This window comes from Leuresthes tenuis, unplaced genomic scaffold (genome assembly GCF_036924035.1).
Source record: "Leuresthes tenuis unplaced genomic scaffold, fLeuTen1.0.hap1 SCAF_1, whole genome shotgun sequence".
Classification (NCBI taxonomy): domain Eukaryota; kingdom Metazoa; phylum Chordata; class Actinopteri; order Atheriniformes; family Atherinopsidae; genus Leuresthes; species Leuresthes tenuis.
The window spans coordinates 19,779,300-19,799,276 of record NW_027325355.1 but is presented as its reverse complement, the minus strand read 5'-3'; the positions used below and the strand labels follow the sequence as shown (position 1 = coordinate 19,799,276).

The following is a 19,977-nucleotide window of genomic DNA, read 5'->3' as shown; positions in this document are numbered from 1 at the left end:
CGTAGATTCGACACAAAGAGTTGGATTTTGCTTCACTTTTGATTTTGAAAAATTAATTACCAAAAATATAGAAAAAATATCAAAGTGATTTTTTTTCTTTCTGATATCGGGACCCCATTTTTTTTTCTAGACTGTTACGACATAATTTGACGAAAGTGTCTCTGTGAAAGTGATGCTACACAAACACGTCGACATGGAGAAGATAAACAGTAAAGTAGCACAGGCGCTGTTGACGTTGTGTACATCTGAAAATGAACGTATAAATGTTTGAGGAACACGTCGTTGCGTGTTACCCTAATTAAATTGATTTGTGTTTTGTTTTGCATTCGTCGTTGTGGGAACAGCTAATGTAAGTTTTATTGTTTAACGGAGCTGAAGTGTACGTTATTCAGCATGTTAGCTTAAAATTAGCCACAGGCTAACGCTAGTTGGTCAGTGAGTCACCATATAGTCCCTCTGCGTCGACGCGGAGCATTAAACGTTCAGAAATTATCCCAGAAAAGGCATTTTTATGGCCCGATCGTTTTCTGGTTGGTGTTGTAAAACATATGAAGTATATAAAGCAGCTGTCAGGGTCTAATTGTGTTTAATGAGCTCCAAATTTTTATATTAGCGAGGAGGCCCCACTTGCTAGCTAGAAATAGTTGCTGCATAGACGATTCAAAACAACTGTAATAATAATAAATATTTTACTGTTAATGTCGACGCTATTGTTATCTTAATGCCATCTGTTTACTCCAGTAAGAGGCTGTTAAATTATTATGTAGAGCAACACAGCACCCGAATTGAGACGTTTATTTGGGTCAAGCTTGGCAAAATGTGTGATAAACGGTGTTTGTCTTATATGTACGGCAATACATTTAAATGAATTGATACCCAGGCCTCCTATTTTCATGGGAGTCATTGCTAAGACATTCCTTATGGGCTGTCTCATTTGTTTGCAGGTTTGTGACAGCATGGATGGTGACTTGAGTCCGCAGGATAAAAAAGACTTGGACAAGTTCATTAAATTCTTTGCCTTGAAGGTGAGAAGCTGTTCTTGTTTGTGTGGCTGTTGTCACACCTGTGATTGCACATCTCTCGAGGATCACTTTGAAACGTGGTTTGTTATTCTTTCTCATTCCCCTCTTAGTGCTACGTTGACATCCAGACAGTTTTGGCTCCACATACGTGTCCCTCAAAGTTATATAAATTACAAATAAAATAGATATTTTTATTTCCACAAACAGGGTTCCTGGGTAATTTTTTACATGGGCTATTGTTGTGAGAAGTGTTACATTACAGTTGCTTTAATGTGGTTTTTTATATTCTTAGACTGTCCAGGTGATAGTCCAAGCTCGCCTCGGTGAAAAGATCTGCACTCGCTCTTCTTCCTCACCCACGGGCTCTGACTGGGTAAATCAGTTTAGTCATGTGTTACCTTGTGCTACTGCAACGCCTGTTTAGTTTTAAGGTTAACTTTAGACGTATTTGGAACCGGGTGTGAATTCTCTGTCTTTTTCTGTAAATTCAGATCATTTTGATTTTTAACATTTCTTCTAGTTTAATTTGGCCATCAAAGACATCCCAGAGGTCACTCATGAAGCCAAGAAGGCACTGGCTGGCCAGCTTCCAGGCATTGGACGCTCCATGTGTGTTGAGATCTCCTTAAAGACATCAGAGGTACATAATCAACAATATGACAATGAGAGGGTTGTCCTCTGTTGGATTGGTAATTGTGCTGTGCCATCTTAAAACACTAAATCTAAAAAAAAGTCACTTTATGGTTCATTTGATTGATTTCATATTGATTTTTCTGCCTCTGTCTTCAACTCTTAGGGTGACTCAATGGAGTTAGAGACTTGGTGCCTCGAGATGAATGAAAAGTGAGCAGTTTTGTTATTTTTTCGCGGATCTGGTGTTGAAATTGTAAAGGAATGTTCAAGAAACTTAAAGAGTCTCTCTGTGCCTCTATATAGCTGTACAGAATACACAGAATTAGCCTTGAGGATGACAAGTCTTTTATCGGTAGTAAATTAATCAGTTCCTCCACGATGTGTAGCACTTGGAGGAGGAAAAAAAAGCAGCTGTGTTGTAATTGGTTGAGTAATTTCTGTCTCTGCTGCAGGTGTGATAAGGACATCAAGGTGTCGTACACAGTGTATAACAGACTGTCTGTCCTTCTGAAGTCTCTCCTGGCCATCACCAGAGTAACACCTGCTTATAAACTTTCCAGAAAGCAGGGACACGACTATGTCATATTATACAGGTGATCTGTCCCTTGCTGCCAGTGAACTTTCAATTCAGCACGCCAAATCTGGATTTTTCTCCTAAGTCTGCCTCTCTTCTCTGTAGGATCTACTTTGGGGAGGTCCAGCTGAGCGGATTAGGAGAGGGTAACTATAGTTCTGCTCTATGACTGACTTGTCTTTAGTTGCTGATGGTCTAAAAGCTCCTGCCAGTGACTGTTCTGTCTCATGTGGTTTTAAACCTGAACAGATTGCCTCTACATGGTGTGTGTTGCTGTTAACACACATGGTAATGGTTGTTAGTCAAAGGAATGTGAGCCATCTAAATGGTTTCACAAGTGGACTAGAAGCAAATGAACAGAAAAGATTTGTACATACGGTATTGAGGGGAAAATTAACTATAAAATGAACTCATGTCTGCTGACGTGTGTTGCTCGTCACAAGGTTTCCAGACGGTGCGCGTCGGTGTCGTCGGCACCCCTGTTGGCACAGTCACACTCTCCTGTGCCTACCGCACCAACCTGGCTTTCATGTCGAACAGGTGACCAACACCCTACATTTTAATGGGATGCTCAAACCCATTTCGTGGTGTTATTTAACATTTCTGTGTGTCAAATCCCTGAATTTGAAGATATTTTTATTTGGCTTCATGACTCGGCTGTCTTTACTTGTCACATTGGCATAATCACTTAAACTGCTGACGTGCTCCTCTACAGGCAGTTCGAAAGGTCAGCTCCGATCATGGGGATCATTGTGGACCACTTTGTGGATCCTCCCTGTGGCAGTCAGCGTCCAGCAGCCATGGGACAGCCCTGCAACTACAGGTAACTTTGAAAGCTCTGGAGATTAAAGCAGAGGTTTAGTTTAAGATCATTTAAACAACAGCTTGTATTTGCTTTTAATGGTGAACTGTGAAGGCAGCCTCTTCTTTGGTGTATTATCCGTGATGGTTTCCTGCTTCCAACCTTTGGAAGTGAACAAAAACTTGCATTAAATTCTAGAGTTTCTGTCTATACACAGAGCCCCAGATGAGGAGGACGGAGGAGCGTTTGCAGGAGTTCAGGACTCACAGGAGGTCTGCACCACCTCATTCTCCACCTCCCCTCCCTCTCAGGTAAGAGAACATTCCTTTGCTCCTCTTCACCGCCTCTTTCTTATCCTGTATCTTCTCTCCATTTTCACACCTGTTTATCATTTCAATCTCTTTCTCTTTTTGTCTATTTTCCTTTTATTTTATCTCTTTGTGTGTGTGTGTGTGTGCTTCTGCGTGGTCTCAGTGTGTGTGTACACTGAGTCCGTCTCCCTCTAAACTGTCCAAGCCCCTCCCTCTGGACAGTCTGCAGCTCCCATTGGCTCCTGGACTTGTCACTCACAATGTGAGTCTTTACAGTCCATTGATAGATTGTGACTGTGTGTAAGGCACCCTGAAAGTTCTCTCGTCAGACTTAACATTAGCTTTTGGGATGTGTGTTTATCTGAACTAATTTTTCTCTCACCTGTGTTAGAACTTACATTTCTTGTAGCTGCAGTTTGTTGCTGTGCACTAGACCTTTTTCATCCATGTTATTTAAAATAGTTTCCACCACCATCTCTTGCACCAGAGTAGGTAGTAAACTCTGTTAATGATCGACCCACCTCTTTCATTCTTAAGCCACGCATGTCACACTGTTTGTTTTGTGGTTAATTATTTCTCTCGTGACTGTCTCTTTTGCTCTGCAGCTGTATGCTTCCAGGTTATCCTACCAGCCTCCAACTCTAGCAGGAGCTGCTGAGCTCTGCCACCCTGTGACCAATACAAACCAGGTAATGTACAAATCAGTGACCACTCCTCGGTTATTTAAACCTGTCACACTTGCCTAAAAGCTAATTTAACATCAGATCCCTTGCTTTGTCCAACAAAAAGCCCAGAGCTTGTGTGTTCAAATCTAATGACGTTCTTCTGCTTCAGGTATTGCATGCTGGGAAAGAAGGCGGGGTTGTTTTGGTTCCCCCTCAACCTCCTCATGGAGCTGAAGCCCATCTGACAGTAGAGCACGCTCCCAACACACCCAGCAGCAGGTAACTCATTCCTGACATTATCTCAGCACAGAATCAGTCCAGTTTTAACTTTTATTTAACATGAAAAATGAGCTGTATGATGAATGAATGGAGATCATTCATCCCCCAGTGGCTCACTCCAGTGTTGGGCCTCATGAGGGACATTTTCTAGTGTCTCAGCTTTGGTTGTTCCAGATGTTTTAAGAGCAAAAGGTCTCAGTATGTCATGATCACTCCTCCCAGCGGTGACGATGACGGTCTGTCGCAGAGTGGCGAGGGTCGGAGGGATGAAGGTCGGAGGAGCGTCTCTCCCTCTGATCCGGTGGAGTCTCTCAATGCCTTCACAAGGAAGGTTGGAGCCTTTGTTAATAAACCCAGCACACAGGTAAGTGACGAGGCTTTTTAAGCTGGTTTCAGTGCTTTTTTTCCCCCCCGACTCCGTGCACTGAATGCAGCTGTATGTTTGTGTCTGTAGATGACAGCAGCCAGTATGGACCTGCCATTTGCTGCATTTGCTCCTCGAGGCCTGGACTCAGAAGAAAATGACCCCATGGTAACTGCAAACAAAAATGACTTTTTTTTTTTTTTTTTTAACTTGATACAGCCTGAAACGGCTGCAGTGGAGAACATTTCTGTGCGTTTGGGTTCAGGTGCAGCCTCCAGACTCTCCGCCATGCCAGTCTCCCCTGCAGGCTAGCCTTCATTCTCAGGGCTCAGAAGGATCGGGGCAGCAGGACGACTTTGTCATGGTCGACTTTGTAAGTGCATTTGGTCTTCTCTTGGATTTTCTATCCAACTAGTACTCGCAAGTTTATCCTGCAGAGTGCAGTGTCATTGGATTTGCTGCTCCACTTTAGAATGAATCTGCCTCGATTGTGAATTTCAAGCTGTGTCTGTGTGCAGCGTCCGGCTTTCTCTAAAGACGACTTGTTGCCAATGGATCTGGGCACCTTCTACAGGGAGTTCCAGAACCCTCCACAGCTGGCCAGCCTCTCACTTCACATCAGCTCGCAGTCGATGGCCGATGACCTGGTAAACGCAAAAACTTGAGCTCTTTCTTCTTTTGACAATGAAACCTCCAAGTCCCTGAGCATTTAGAATCCAGGTGATAAGAGTGACTTGTGTTGTGTCTGCAGGACTCGCTGCCAGAGAAGCTGCGCGTCTACGAGAAAAACATTGATGAATTTGACGCTTTTGTTGACATGCTTCAGTAGGATGAAAGGAGAAAAGGACTACCTGCGACTAAAGACAAAATGCATAATCCCACCAGAATCAAAGGGAGAAGCAGACTAGATTACTCACGAGCCGTTTGCCCAGTGAGAATTAATCAAACTCACTCATCAGGTTTTATTGTGAAGCTCATAGTGTTTAAAATCTCTTCTTCCTGTTCATCACATCTACCAGCTTACAGATAGTCTTATTCACTGTAAATACTGTATTATCTCCTGACACAAACACCCCCATCTGGTCTGATAGTTGTAATCAAACTGATAACCTTTTTTTTTGTGTGTGTGGCACAAATCTTGTAGTCAGATGATGACAGGACTCTAAGACAGACTGCTGCAAAAACTGCTCATCGTAATTTATCCCTTTTCTCTGCTGAACACTACTGGCCTCTGAAGGTTTCCTTTACGTCAGAGAGAGCGCAGCGATGTTGCCCTGAAAGTCAGGAAAGGCATTTTCTTCAGAAGTGAACTACGGAAAGTTGCACATTTAATTTCCGAAGGGTCCTGCTTACAGTGCAGCAGAGGCAAAAAAAAGTTAATTGCTCCAAGCCTGGTGCTCCCAGCCGGTCTGGGGATTTAAAGAGCAAACGTCAAAGCTAACAAATTGCCCCAGAGGAATTTAAAGTGAAATCTACTGCAGCCATCGACACCACCTTCATGCTGATGCAATGTATTAAACTACAGTCAGGGAAGACCTGAAACAAATACAACATCCTTGCAGTAGAAAAGTGAAATTGATGCTCCTTTATGGTCTTTTGGGAGTCAAAAATCAACAGTTACACTGTGACTATAAGTCAGCTCAGTTTAACCACAAACTAATCGATCTTCTTGAAAGTTTGATTTGCTGCAGAACCGTTTCGTTTGACTTCTTTGGTTTTAGATTGGCAAGGCGCTTGTGTTCAATGTGCTTTTGTATATTTTGAGAAACATTTCCAGTTGTCCACAGAAGGTTTGAGTTTGGTTAAAAGCTTTAAATTAGACCATTCTGTTTGTGTCGATGTCCTAATAAAGCATGGCTGCTCAGTTTATTGCCTGGTGTCTTCAGTGATGGAGCAGATTTAACCAGGGAAAAATGCTCAGTCGCAGAGCCAAGAAAGACATTTGACAACTCGAAACAACAGTGAAGCATAGCAGACAAACGCACAGGTGAGGCAATTCGTTCATCCGATTGCTGCCCACTTACCCATCTCCACCCCAGTGGAAGTCAGTTCCACCTGTGCTTTTATGGAACTGTAGCCACTCAGGGTCTAAATTATTATTAATTAAGGTATAAATTACCTTCAAGGTCAACAATTGGCTGAAGCGCAAAGTTTAAATAGGAGAAACAGCCAACCTTGCTAAGCTCTGGTATTTTAATAGAGTTCGAACACCTAAAATACACAGAAAGAAGCTTATTGGCAGCAAATTTCATGATTAAAGTTGATAAACAGGGACTCTTGCTTCAGAGTATACTTAGCAACCAGTGAAAACATGGATTTACTGTATACCTTGTACAAGTTAATCCCAACACTCATTGATGTTGGCAACCAAGTAAAAGCTGGTTAGTTGAGTTTATGTTGGCCGGTTCCTCCTGCTTCCCAGACGTTTGTGATAGACCAAGCCAAACAATCTTTGACTGTAGCATTGATATTGACAGTCTATTCCTTCACATCTGAAATGAAAATCAGTTCATCAGAATTCTCAAATGTAATTTTATTGGTTGTAGTTTCTGGAATTCCATTTCATACCTGCAGGGTCAAACCCATCAAGTCGAGTGTACGCTGGCACTCGTTTTACAAACGCTCTACAGTGAAGTTCCTTCAACTCGTCACACACTTCGAGGCTGTGACCAACTACAGATAATTACGCCTCTCTTCAGAGAACCCCTTTCCACCCCCAAGCTGCTCAAAGGGGCCGTGAACCGTTCGGCAAACATTTCATTTCCTGTGAACAGCTGTCTGGAAGGCTATGGAGGAAAGCTGCTTAGATCAATGTCGACTCTCCCAGACAACGATGCAAACTTCCTAACTATGTATATTTTCTATGGTTAGCCACTTAACAAACATGCCGTTACTTTGAAACATACTCTCTGAGCTGTGGCAGACAAGAGGCCATTCCCCCCCCAGCTAACACTGGGAACATGGAACAAGAAAATAAAAAATACAAAAAGAAAAAAAAAAAAAAAATTTCACAGGAGACAGGCAGTGATTGCCCAGTGTGCATTTCCACCTCTTTTAGCAGCTCAGTCCACAACAATGTCCCATCCCCCACTCCCCCCTCCCAATATGGCCCCCCTGAGCCTGACAGTCCAATGAGTTGGGCGACTTAGTAAATGAGTCTGAGCATGAGGAGACAAGTCACATCAGGGAATGGTTGGAAACGAAACATCCAGATAGAGACATTTAACGCTGATCAGACAGGGATGATTATTAGATGCTTTACTTTTAATCCCACTTCCTTGGTACAGGGTGAAAGTCCTAAAGGTGGATGGCCAATGTCCTCCATTGTCATTAATATCCAACCTGCTCCCCCCTAATTCGGCTGAATGTAGGTGGAGTTCAATAATAGCAAGGTGGGGGGGTGATGGAGGTGAAGCCGGCATCCATACACACTACAGATCAGAGCAGGAGGAAGAAGAGGGAGTGTATGGACGAGATCCAGGAGCTTTAGTTTTCTTCATGGGCTTTTTAGAGAGCGGGAAGGTGACTGGGGGGTTCAGGCTCAGGCAGTATTCAGTAGGTCCTGTACGGCTTTCTGCTGCGTCTCATTCAGTGTTGATACACACTGCGTCCATAATCCTGCAGACACCTGAAGGGAAGACAAAACGGTATGTTCCTCAACACAAACACAAACTTGTAAGCAGGTTTTTTTTAAGCTACATTCATTTCTGAATCTCTAATTATATCAAGAAAACACTGAGAAAATAGTTGTGTGTTGAGCTTCTTCAAATTGCTTTGTTTAAATCCATACATAAACAGTTATTTATGGTGCTAACAGAGGGAAAAAAGTAAGTGAATAGATAACCCTTTAAGTAAGTAAGAGATCGGTATTTTCCAAAATCTATAAATGTCAGTGGAAATTAATCCATTTTTAAAGACTTTTTGAAACCCTTCTGCCTAGATTCTGAACAGCTCCAGCTTACCTGTACTTGACGGATGACATTTGCGAGTCTTTTGCTGCATGCGTCCTCACTCTTCACCGATTCGTTTGCAACCCCATCGGCTATGATGAGGAAAATTTTAGGAAGGTTGGAGTTGTCTGGCCCGAGGACAATGGGGTTGTTGCTGTGGAGAGGACAAAAGTCAGCTGGAGCAACTACATAGCTAAAAACATTTTAGAAGACGTGTGGTTACATCGTACCTCTCAATGAGGTCACACAGGAAGTCAAACGTGTGGACGGCCTCCTCTTTGTCCTCGTTAAGCGGTAGCCAGCTGAGCCAGTGAGGAAGAACCTCGTTCACGTTGACGCACTCTGGCCGAAACCTCATGAGCTTTCCAACAGCAGAGATGCAGTTCTCTGTGGCGTTGACGTTCTCCTTTGAGCGCGAGTCGGCTGCTTGGATGACTCTGACCAGCAGGGGGAGGGCCTCTGCAACGAGAAGAAACAGACAACGGCGTTCAGTTTTCAGCTAACAGCAACGACCCGATGACTGGCGAAGACCAGCTGCTGGCAACGTACCTGTGCAGAATGGGCGATAGCTCTCCCCGCCGAACTGAGCCATGACGCCGACGCCGTAGGCGGCCGCCTGCCGAACCTCGGGGCTCGAGTCACACAGCGACTGCAACATCGGCCGCAGGAAATACTCAGCGTATTTGAAGGACGAAGGACTGCAGTGCTCCACCACATCGTCAAAGATGCACAGACCCCACTGTCTGTCAGCCCACGGCCTGTTGGGACACTGAAGACCAGTTGGACATTTTACTTTCCATTGTCCAACAAAAGATCACTCAGATCAAATACTGGTTAGTTCAGCCCTCACCTGGTCACAAAGTTAAAATCTTTTTTAATAATTTGCTGTTCATCCAAGAACTGGAAGCACTTACTATTAGCTGGACGATGAGCTGCAGCAGCTGCTCAAACCAAGGCAGCACCTTCTCTTTGTAACTGCTGAACACCGAGTGCAGGATGTCGGACACTTTGGTGAGGATGTAAACATCATTCTCATCCTGATGGAAAACGATGAGGGGAAGAACACAGTGAGGGCTGGTAAAGTCCAACAGGGCTGTACTTCTTCACTGCTTTCAGTGAAGATATTTACCTCGTCCTGCAGGGTTTCCTCAACTTGCTCATCATAGTCCTCGTCCTGTCTCTTGGCTGTGAAAAAAAAAAAAAAGAAGTGCATTTTAGGTTTTAACCACAAAGTTGAATTCAAATGCACAGAAGATGGTAATGTTTGCAGTTGATGTGAGGCCTCACCTTGTCTAAGCTCCTGGTTCTTAAAATGCTCCTCCAGTTTCCCTTTTAGGATTCCACCCAGCTCCTCAAAATGCTCATTATTTAAACACCCGTCTCCCATCAGCTCAATGCACTAAAGACAGAAAAGCACTGAAGTCAGATCCAGAAAATCAAGTTTCCTACACAGCATCACAGTCCAGCAGAAAACTTCATCTTTTTGTTAGGGTGGAAAGAAATGTTGGCGCATTAAAAGAAAGGTCCAGTTCCCTGAACTCCGGTGTGGAAGTTTCAGGAGAGGAATTACCTTTGCAAAAGAATGCATGATTTCTGACAGGACGTCCGAGTCCGGCTCTGTGCCGATGGCCTTGATGAGAGCGTCGCACATGAAGTGCCACATCTGAGTGAGGTACTCTGGTCCCCGAACCCGAGCGCACTCCAGCAGCAGCGGCATCGACTCAGCAGCCGCCACTCGCACACGTGAGACAGTCAAGGTAAAACTACGACATCTTCTAGCCTGCTGTATTTGTTCATACTGACAATATTTGGATTTAATTCAACAGTTTTTATGTGTTGTGCTTTCATTAAAGACAGTTTTATGCTGCAAGTTAAAAATCAAAAAAGGATATCATCGTGAAAGTAGAACTTCAGCAGAGGAACCATCAGTTTCACCACCTGCTCCGTGTACTCTACAAAACCCTCTTTCAGCTCTTTGGCATAACACACCTAGAGGTAGAAAATAAACAGGACACAGGGTGTCTTAGGACGACTGGTGTGAAGGTGGCCTTACAGTTGATAGATTTGATAGTTTCTCTGCTCACCAACATCTGGCAGGCAGTGGCCTTCTCCTCCAGTCCGGCCGTCTTGATTCCAAAACTCTGCTGGTCTCCCAGGTTGACAAACTCCCAACCATCATCCTCCGATATGTTCTCCATGTCCTGGGCTGTAAGACACATTGTCAGTACTGTGCCTCTAACATCTATTTTGCACATAACGCTCCCCTTATCTTGCACTTGTAAGAGGTTTAGGAGAAAAACTAAAACAATTCTGAGCATGTATTCAAGGAATGAATAATTCTTTGAATTTTCCACAAAAACTGAGTTTGAAAAGACAGGAATAATGCATTAACAGCGTAGTGGTTTAGATTTAAATGCGGACACTGGCTTAATTGAGTTTAATACACAAGTCAACATCAATCATGCTTCATTTAGCAGCCAAATGTAAATAGTTACAACCCACAGCTGCAAAGATTTTAAGATGCAATCTGTAGTATCTGAAGTTTATCGCTTACTGTCGAGGAGCGCCACCTCAGGCTTGATGGAGGCGGTCTTCATCAGCGGGCCCATCACCACAGGGAGGTACTGCTGAAACTCCTTCCCCAGGATCTTACACATCCTGGCCCAGGCCGAGATCATGTATGAGATCTAAACCGCAAACAAAACATGGCAGGGTGACACAGAAACAGAATGTCACGGCCTGAGTTCTACCAAGTTATCACCCAGTCTTCCTACCTGAGGATCGTCATCTTCCAGGTCATTAAAGTCCGTCTGGGTCTTGAGGAGCAGCTGCATGACGGCAGAGGCATCTGGCATGAACTACAACAGGAGAGAAGGACATGAAGATGGAAACTGAAGACAAACCACTTCACTTGCAGACAGCCTCGCAAACATTCTAACCCCACCGTGACCAAATGTACCTTCTCCTTGCCGACAGCCAGGCCGATGAGACTGATGCACTCGATGGTTTTCCCACGAAGCAGCCGGAGCTCCTTCTGCACAGCGTTTTCAACAATGTGTTTGAGCGAGGGCATGAACAGGTCGTAATATGGCACAAACTTCTCCTCAGCAGTGTCCGCCACTGATGCGATGGATGTCACCACTTGCTCCAGGACTAGTTTGGTGCCTTTCTGGATCAGCTAGTGGAACGAGGGACCAGATTTAAGAGCGCTGACAGCCACACACATCGCAGACTAGTTGAATGCAAACTAAGTGCAGCGGGTGTACCTCCTGCAGCTTGGCAACCATGATGACATGAAGGTGCTGCACCAAGCTGTCCAGATAAGGGATGAGTAGTGATTTGGGACAGTCCTCTGTGAAATTGATGAGGGCGGCAGCGGCATGTGCCTGCACCCGAGGATTACTCTGATCCTCCATCGTCTGAAGCAGAGCTGAGATCACCTGCAAGGAATGAGGTAGAGTCAGTTTTTGTCCTTTCTGTTCTGCTGCTTTAAATTAAAAAAAATAAAGAAAGGAAATCAATTAATGGTTTTCTTCTCAAAGCAGGAGTCAATAACAGCTAAACGTTTTGGCAGAAACACAGATAATAAAATAAAAGCCTTTACAGCTGCAACACCACTTTAAAAGTACCTTATCATGGAATTTCTTTTGGAAGGTTGGGGCGAAGTCTGTGGCCATCTGTCCAATGGCATTGCAGGCAGCATAGCGTACCCTCGGGTGCTAGGAACGCAATGAAAGCCTTAGTAACCAAACTACTGGGCAACAGGCAACAAAAGTGCATCTGAACTCAATTAAAAGTTCTGTTGGATGAGCCCATGAAGGTTTAATCACTACTGCGTGTCTCTAAAGCCATTTTGTGTCTTACAGGGTCTGAGCAGAACAGGAGGACAAAGCTGACAATCTCTTGGAGGATGGCCTCCATCTGCTGGTGGCATCCCTCACCGATGGCAGACAGCGCCATCAGCCCTGCATGGCGGTACTTCCAGTCAGCTGGCAACAAAAAGGAAAGAGGACTAAAAGTGAGTGCCCCATAACTCGAACTGCCTCATTCAGACATTCTCACTCTAAGGGGGAGGAGGTCGAGCTAAAGGTTAGACTTTAGCATCACAAACTCTCGAGTTTCGTCCGCTGCTTTAAGTATCGATTAGCAGGTTTTACTCACGGTTCTGCAGCATCGTCATGATGTGTTGCTTGATCATGGGCAAAATTATCTTTCCTCCCAGACCACAGGCAATTCTGTCCAGAGCGCTCTCCCCAGCCACGGCGTTACTAGCGAGGCATAAAAGATAAAACTCAGTTTGAGCACCTTTATGAAATAAGTTTGTGGGAGCATCTTTGAAGATACACTGACAAAACAAAAGATTTGTGTTCCGGTGGAGATTAACATGGTCATACCTGTCAAAGTCATCATCCTCCAGCTCATCAGCCATGGCCCATTCATCGTCATCCTCCAAGTCCACCATCATAGCCAACATCTGGGGCACTAAAAAGACAAATGTTACCGTCTAAACAGATCTGATCGTAACCACCATCCCTTCCAACAGATTATGACTCAAGTCCTCACCGCTCTGAGCTACGATAGCCGTGTGTTTCCTCAGCATGGCTGCGGCAGTCTCTGATAATGTAACGATGACTTCCAATGCCAGCTGCCTCTGCATGTTTGTCAGGTTTGTGTCTGCACACAACTGCAGAGACAGGCCACCTATGTTAGCCAAAACCTCTCAACAATGCAAGATTGATTTTTCACATTAGAATGGTCACACATACCTTCAGACAGAGCTGCAGCGTAGCCTCCAGGTTGGGTCTCAGGTATTTCGGTGCAGTGTCTGCGATTTCCACTAAAGACTTCAGCACCGAGTCGTCTCCTTGATAGCACGACTCATTCACTGCCTGAACAAAAACAGTCATGTTGGTGCTGAAAATACACTCGGCTGTTCCAAACACCAATGGTTGAATTTAAATGTCATTTAAAGGGCCTGTGTAGCAAGTTTTATCTGCAAAAGCATCAAGAACTAACAAAAAACATGATTAGATTTAGACAAAGGCATGAGGGTGCTGCTTCTTACCTGCAGGATGCCTGGCAGCAGGTCAGCAAAGTGCTTCAGCAGAGCTGTGTTGCTTTCATTAGACAGAACGAAGGATGCTGCAGCCCGAGCTGCCAGGGTGCGAATCTGGGGGGTGGGGGTTGAGATTTAGTCTTCTTTTGACACAACTGAGCAAAGTTCAGAGAAAAGTGTGTGTTGGGATATGACGGGGAAAACGCAACAGCCTTCAGTTTTACCTGTGGGTTTGCCTGGTCCTGCATGCACTGAACAAGCATGCGCTTGATGACCTCCATATAATGCTGCTGCTGGTTGCCAAAGATACCTGGGAAATTCCTAAAGAAAAAGGCAAGTCGCACCTGTCAGCCAGCAGTACATCTGCCAAAATAAAGTGGTCCGAGTTGATCGTGCAAGTGGAACTCACCAGAATATGTGCAGAGCAGCTTCTCGCAGTCCAACATTGTCAGAGTTCACAGAGTCAAACAGAAATTTTAGCAGCTCGGGCCACTGGTTATTCCCATCATCATCTAGATTAGAAGAAAATTATTATCAAAGCGAATCTAAACAGTAATTACAGCCATCTAAATTTCTATTTTATAGCGAGAAGATAATATTACGCATTTACGTCATTTTTCTACTATCATGCTGTTTGATTGGGAAAACTCTCGACTTTACCTATGAGATTGCGGGAGAGCTCAGCTGCAATGTCGCAGACCTTTTTGCGGATGTTCGGCGAGGTCTCCGTCTGAATGCTAGACAGCAGCTCCGTCTTGATGACCGTCTGCATCTCCACAGTCAGTCCTGGGTAGATTTCCTCAAAGGAAGAGGACAGCAACCGCCGCAGCAACACTGCTGCCATCTGTTTGACCTGAGTAAGCAATATGATGTAGCAACATGTCAGGCTTATAAAGCATATGAATTACTTAAAATCACGTATGATTTTGTGATTTGTGGAGTTCATCTGTAGAACTTTTTTAGAAATCTAAAACTTTGCAGTTTGGAGAATTTACATGTTAAGGATCAACAGTAACTAAATAATGAAACTACACAGACAAAGCCTGCAGCATCTTAGAAAGGCATCGTCACTCTGAGTCAAGCACCTCTCTGCCTGCTCCCATTTCAGGACTAAAAATATCTGGCTCGAGGTAAAGAAAAAGGGGAGGAAGCACGAGGGACCAAGCAGCTGGTGGAGTCTCAGTAAACTTTACTGACCAAATGGCAAAACTCATGACAAGCCTTCGCTGTCAGACTGTAGTAAAGGCTAACGTGATGAAAAAGTACATCATTTTAATTACACCCTACCCCTTCTTTTAAATATGGCATCCAGCAAATGATGAATGTCTCACAAGGTTTTGGCAACAAAGTTTTCTTCTGCTTAACACTGGATGACTTTAACAAGTCATCCCACAGATCTGTTAGCATTTGGTGTACGAACCTCCTCTGCCGCAGATGCATCTCTGACGGCCTGCAGAAGGAATGTGATCTTGTTCTGGCCTGGGATAGTGTCATAGGTCTCCTACAAAGAGAAAAAATGAAAAGTTAAGTCAGTTAAGTGCTTTTCAGTATGTTTAGTTCAAATATTATCTTGTTCTTTCATTAAACAATTTACTACTTTCCCCATAAGCAAGGAAACATAAGCCATAAGCTAATTTTTCCTGATACACTGCGCTTGCCACTTGTTATTAGTCTTCACTGTTAAGCTGGTCTAAGACAAACAGAAAATGTGAGCACAACTGAGGCTTTGGTGTGTACTCTAAGGAAGACAGAAGCTCAGGCAGCGTTAATGGTAAACAAACAAAACTGCTTTCATTATCAGCTGGAACGCCTGAGAGAAGCCCGACTAGATTTATTCCAGGTAAACAAGAAAACGAAAGCAACAAATTATTCGACACCAGAGTGTTGTCGAGTGAATATTTTTGCATTACAAAACAAGAACATCGGTATGGCAACACTAACCTGTTAGGAAATCAGATGACTCACAGAGCAAATAGAATTTGAATGGGTGTTTTCAATGAGCAAGTACTGCAATGCCTGTAAACGCAATCAGCGACTTCGGCAGATACTTGATAAGTAGTTGTCTGAAAACATGTTTTTCAATGGCCAACGCTGATTTAAATAACAGGATGGGTGATGGAAGATCCACACCATACCAAACCTGCTCAAATTTTTCCACAGCAGCTGCACTAATAACCTTCCAATGCTGTAGATGAGCAAATTATCACCATTTTTTTTTTTTTTTTAAATTGTCAATAATCTGACAGTTAAGCTTTTTTTCTCGATATTCACATTCACTGACTTATTAAGGAAGCCATCTGGCTGGAATCCTCAACTCCTGAACTTCTGTAGTGGTAATAGTACATTAAAGAAGAAAGAAATGCTGATCCCCATCAGTGGACTTTGTTACATCAACAAGCATTAATAAGAGGAAGACTTCCAGTTTGGCGAATAAAGAACCTCAAGACTGTTGGGCAAATGTTGGCCAACTGTTCAGTATCTGCAGTCTTTTCCTAATAAAATATGGGGTTAGGTCTCTGACAGATGGATCAATTCCTATTATGTGCTTAAGTCAGAAAGAGAGAGTTTCTATAAAGGACGGATTCCAATGAGCTTAGCATCGCGACAGACAGTCTGTGTTTTATAAAGAAAAACGCTGACTGCTCGTGACGGGGGTGTGCGTGATAAGATTCAACCACCTCATCCAAAAGTCGGGTGGCGGAGAGGGAAACCGGCAACAATGATCTGCTGCAAGAGGCTAATCGTGGTTGGGGGAAAGTGAATAGGCCAGCTATACGCAGCCCAAACAAATCTTCAGAGAAACTAATCCAATGAAAGTGGATGATCCGAGAGGAGCTCGTGTACGGACGAGTCTGAAACAGATCATTAGCTTCATGATTAGCATGGAAACAAGCTAGAGATGGAGCAGAGCGTTTATATACTGGTGGTTTTGATCGACTTTCATATAAAACGACTGAAGGCCACTGCACAAGCACTGCCAGGACACATCTGCCTCAATATCAACTGGTTACGTTTCCACTATATTCTACTGTGAGCTTGTAGTACATCATAACAACGTTACTTTGGCATGTCCGGCCATACTGAGGTCCTACAACCCCATGTTTAACCTTTTAGCTAGCGCTAGCTTGGTAGCTGGCAAACCTAGCAACACTGTGGAAGCGACTTAGCTCCACGCTACTTCCTGTATTCCACTAGCTTGATGACTAGCTTCACAGTCAGCTGGAGATTTGAGATTAGGACCGGTCAAATGGAGCATTTCACTTTCTGTTACAACACCCGAGTGTAACTCAGTCTTACAGACATACACACGTCAACACAATGTCACGACAGTGCCCATATATGTGAGCTCTATAATATGTCTACATAACTACGCAATAAGGTGGTAGTTAGCGTTAGCTGACTAGTACTCAGCTTCACATCGCACGTGGGCTACCAAGTCTGACGCGAGAGCTGGCAGCGCGCTGCTAGACTGACTGGACTGCTAGGCGGTTAGCTTTTTGCTAACCTGACTACTCAGTTTTCTACAGTCGCTTAACTTGTCAGCCATGAAAACATAGTCTTATCTCACCTCTGCTTGTTTCCTGACATTGTTGTCAGAACTCATGAGGTTACCCAACAGGAGGTAGAACTGCTGCTGTTCCGCCATTGCAGTGAGATCCAAAAAGACCAGCCGGGTGGAGAAGCGGCGAGATCAACCCGGCAGACCCTGCTTCGGTCACACAATACCGCATAGTTACTATTGGCTTACTTTATCAACTCTAATCACCGCTCATTGGACCACAAACGTGAAGCAGACACACACCATTGGCTAACAAGGATTCTCTTCGCCTATTGGATGGAATAGACACAGGAAAGTGAATGCATCGTTCCTATTAGCTAATAGTAAATTACTAAAGCGCGGGAGTTTATTACGTCATTGCTAAGAGAAACAACAATGTGATGCTATTATGTTAAAAAATAAATTTTTTCTTATATTTATATAATATATATTTATGTAGACATGTATATATATTTGTGTGTGTGTGTTTATATTTGATGAATCTATCTATCATCTATCTATCTATCTATCTATCTATCTATCTATCTATCTATCTATCTATCTATCTATCTATCTATCTATCTATCTATCTAGTGTAATGGTACCAGGGCATTATTGGTAAATATAAATGGATGACTAAATTCATAAAATAAACGTCTTGAGCATTCTAAAATGCTAGTAAATAGAGAAAGGAATTAAAAAAATATTTGCAAATTATTAAGACCCAGATTTCACCATATATGGACAGAATAGCATAGAAATATTCAGATACCAGAAGAATCTCTGTTTGCATGAGACAATAAGAAAACCAGCAGTGAATGGCTGTGATCTACAGACTCCAATGGATTAAAAACTGACATGATTCTGTTATGGATATCACTTTATGGGCTCAGGAATTCTTCTAAAAAACATTCAAACCCAGTTCTTTGAACTCTATTGTGTAAAAAAGAGAGAGAAAAAAATCACAAGAGGCACTATTCTCTGGGCTCAAGTTAAGATGGACTGAGATGAAGCTGAAACCGTCTGGTGGTCTGAGAAATAAAAATTTGAAATTCCGTTTGGAAGACATATGTGCCATATCCTCTATCTTGCTTGTTATCAACACACAGTTCAAAATCCAGTATCTGTGATGGTGTGTGGATGTGTTAGTGTACATGAAAAGAGTAACTCAGTAACTGCACCATCAGTGCTGAATATTACATGCAAGTGTACAAGCATCATAAGCTGATATCCAGATCACGTCTGTTTCAGGGGAAGCCTCACTCATTTTCGCTCCAAGACATATTATGCATGTCTTACAACAACCTGGCACCGTGCTTGCTTGCAATCCAGGCATGTATTTTGTGTATTACAAAACAAAAAGACAAAAGATATTACTGCATTGCTGTTTTTTCTAAGCTAGGTTTAAGACCCATCTGTGGCTTTTTCAATTTTTGCCATTTCTGACTTGTTCTGCACACTATTTCAGTTCAGAAAGATGGATTGGCGGTTATATTATCTAAACACACAAGTTCATATGATATATCAGATCAAACCACACCTATAAGCACCCATATTTTCAATAGAGCAGAATGTTTTTTTTCACTATTTGCTATTAAAAGATATATATCTCAGTGTATAGCAGTGTGTCACTGCTCAAAAAAATAAAGGGAACACCAAGTCAATGACACTTCTGTAAAATCAACCTGTCCCATTAGGAAGCAACACTGATTGTGAATCAATTTCACCTGCTGTTGTGCAAACGAAACAGACAACAGTTGGAAATGAGAGGCAATTAGCAAGAAAGACCACAGACTGTCCAGGAGTTGACTGATGCTTTAATCCAGGTCTGGGAGGAGATCCGCCTCATCAGGAGCATGCCCAGGCGTTGTAGGGAGGTCATACAGGCACTTGGAGTCCACACACACACTAATGAGCCTCATTTTGACTTGTCTTGAGGAATTTTTTTTTTTAGCTGTGTATATAAAACCCACTTTTATAGACTTACTATTCCTAATTCTGATATCAACAAGGTTATAATTTTTGTAAATTGTACATCCCAACAGAAAGATGTATTTCAGCCTTATAGACAAACTATTCTCATCAACTTAAAAGTGTTGTATTGAATAATATGTTGATGTCCTCCAGAAGTTTGTAATGATGAAGTGATGACATGTTCTTGTAAGAGAACAGTAAACCTCAGTCTGAAGGAAAACACCATGGAGCATACTCATATTGTATCTTATAAGATCAAAAGAGGAACCACTACAGATACAGAGTGTAGCCCCATGTTATTAGAAATATATAAAAAAAGGCCTCTGGTAGAAATGAGATCATATGTGGATCAACCACAGGATTCGGCTTTTTTATGCATTATAATTTTGTCCTATCATCATTTATTTAGAAATGACTTCAGATTGAGTTTTGAAAATATGTATATCAACTCTTTGTTGTGTTTTCTTTTTTGACAGAAGCCATATGATGAATACTACTTTGAATCTTTTAAAACGAACTCCCTTTACACATCAGCAACGATTCAGGTTTGTGTAGATCAAACATTGCAGACGTGGAGAGTATTCTCCCACTAGATGGCAGCAAAAACCTTCGTCACACATCACCTGTGTTCATTTTTCCTAAACTTTGTCTGCCACTGATATAAGACAGCAGATGAAAACTATCAGAACTTGCAGGGTACCAAATGTTTAGTTTCGTTTTCCGACAGTAACACTACAACCGTCTCCTTTTAGTGGTTTTCTTTCTTTTTTTTTTTTTTTTTAAACTAAACGGTAAATATCAGCATGGCC

General features: G+C 42.9%; 2 protein-coding genes across 3 annotated transcripts; one reads left to right on the top strand and one right to left on the bottom strand.

Annotated features, from left to right (window-relative positions):
- The first annotated feature begins 183 nt into the window (after window positions 1-183).
- atg13 (ATG13 autophagy related 13 homolog (S. cerevisiae)) lies at window positions 184-6,514 on the top strand. 2 transcript variants are annotated; one of them, XM_072395636.1, is made up of 18 exons: window positions 184-349; window positions 945-1,025; window positions 1,315-1,395; window positions 1,543-1,662; window positions 1,819-1,865; window positions 2,108-2,248; window positions 2,335-2,375; window positions 2,673-2,769; window positions 2,945-3,052; window positions 3,249-3,342; window positions 3,506-3,604; window positions 3,948-4,031; window positions 4,177-4,286; window positions 4,509-4,650; window positions 4,741-4,818; window positions 4,916-5,023; window positions 5,169-5,297; window positions 5,402-6,514. In XM_072395636.1, the coding sequence occupies exons 2-18, from the start codon at window positions 957-959 to the stop codon at window positions 5,477-5,479; spliced, it is 1,626 nt and encodes a 541-aa protein (XP_072251737.1). In that variant the 5' UTR covers window positions 184-349; window positions 945-956; the 3' UTR covers window positions 5,480-6,514. The 2 variants fall into 2 exon arrangements, with proteins under 2 accessions (XP_072251737.1, XP_072251818.1); XM_072395717.1 differs by lacking the exon at window positions 3,506-3,604.
- A 648-nt stretch (window positions 6,515-7,162) lies between these two features.
- On the bottom strand, window positions 7,163-17,380 carry kpnb3 (karyopherin (importin) beta 3). Its single transcript, XM_072395520.1, has 26 exons — window positions 17,225-17,380; window positions 15,077-15,157; window positions 14,317-14,509; window positions 14,066-14,168; window positions 13,881-13,977; window positions 13,666-13,770; window positions 13,367-13,489; window positions 13,164-13,284; window positions 12,995-13,082; window positions 12,762-12,868; window positions 12,465-12,589; window positions 12,230-12,319; window positions 11,867-12,040; window positions 11,560-11,778; window positions 11,375-11,458; window positions 11,155-11,287; window positions 10,685-10,806; window positions 10,493-10,589; window positions 10,171-10,343; window positions 9,888-9,999; window positions 9,730-9,785; window positions 9,515-9,637; window positions 9,150-9,369; window positions 8,831-9,059; window positions 8,613-8,754; window positions 7,163-8,278 (listed from the first exon to the last, which is right to left on the bottom strand). The coding sequence occupies exons 1-26, from the start codon at window positions 17,300-17,302 to the stop codon at window positions 8,192-8,194; spliced, it is 3,282 nt and encodes a 1,093-aa protein (XP_072251621.1). The 5' UTR covers window positions 17,303-17,380; the 3' UTR covers window positions 7,163-8,191.
- Window positions 17,381-19,977: the final 2,597 nt, after the last annotated feature.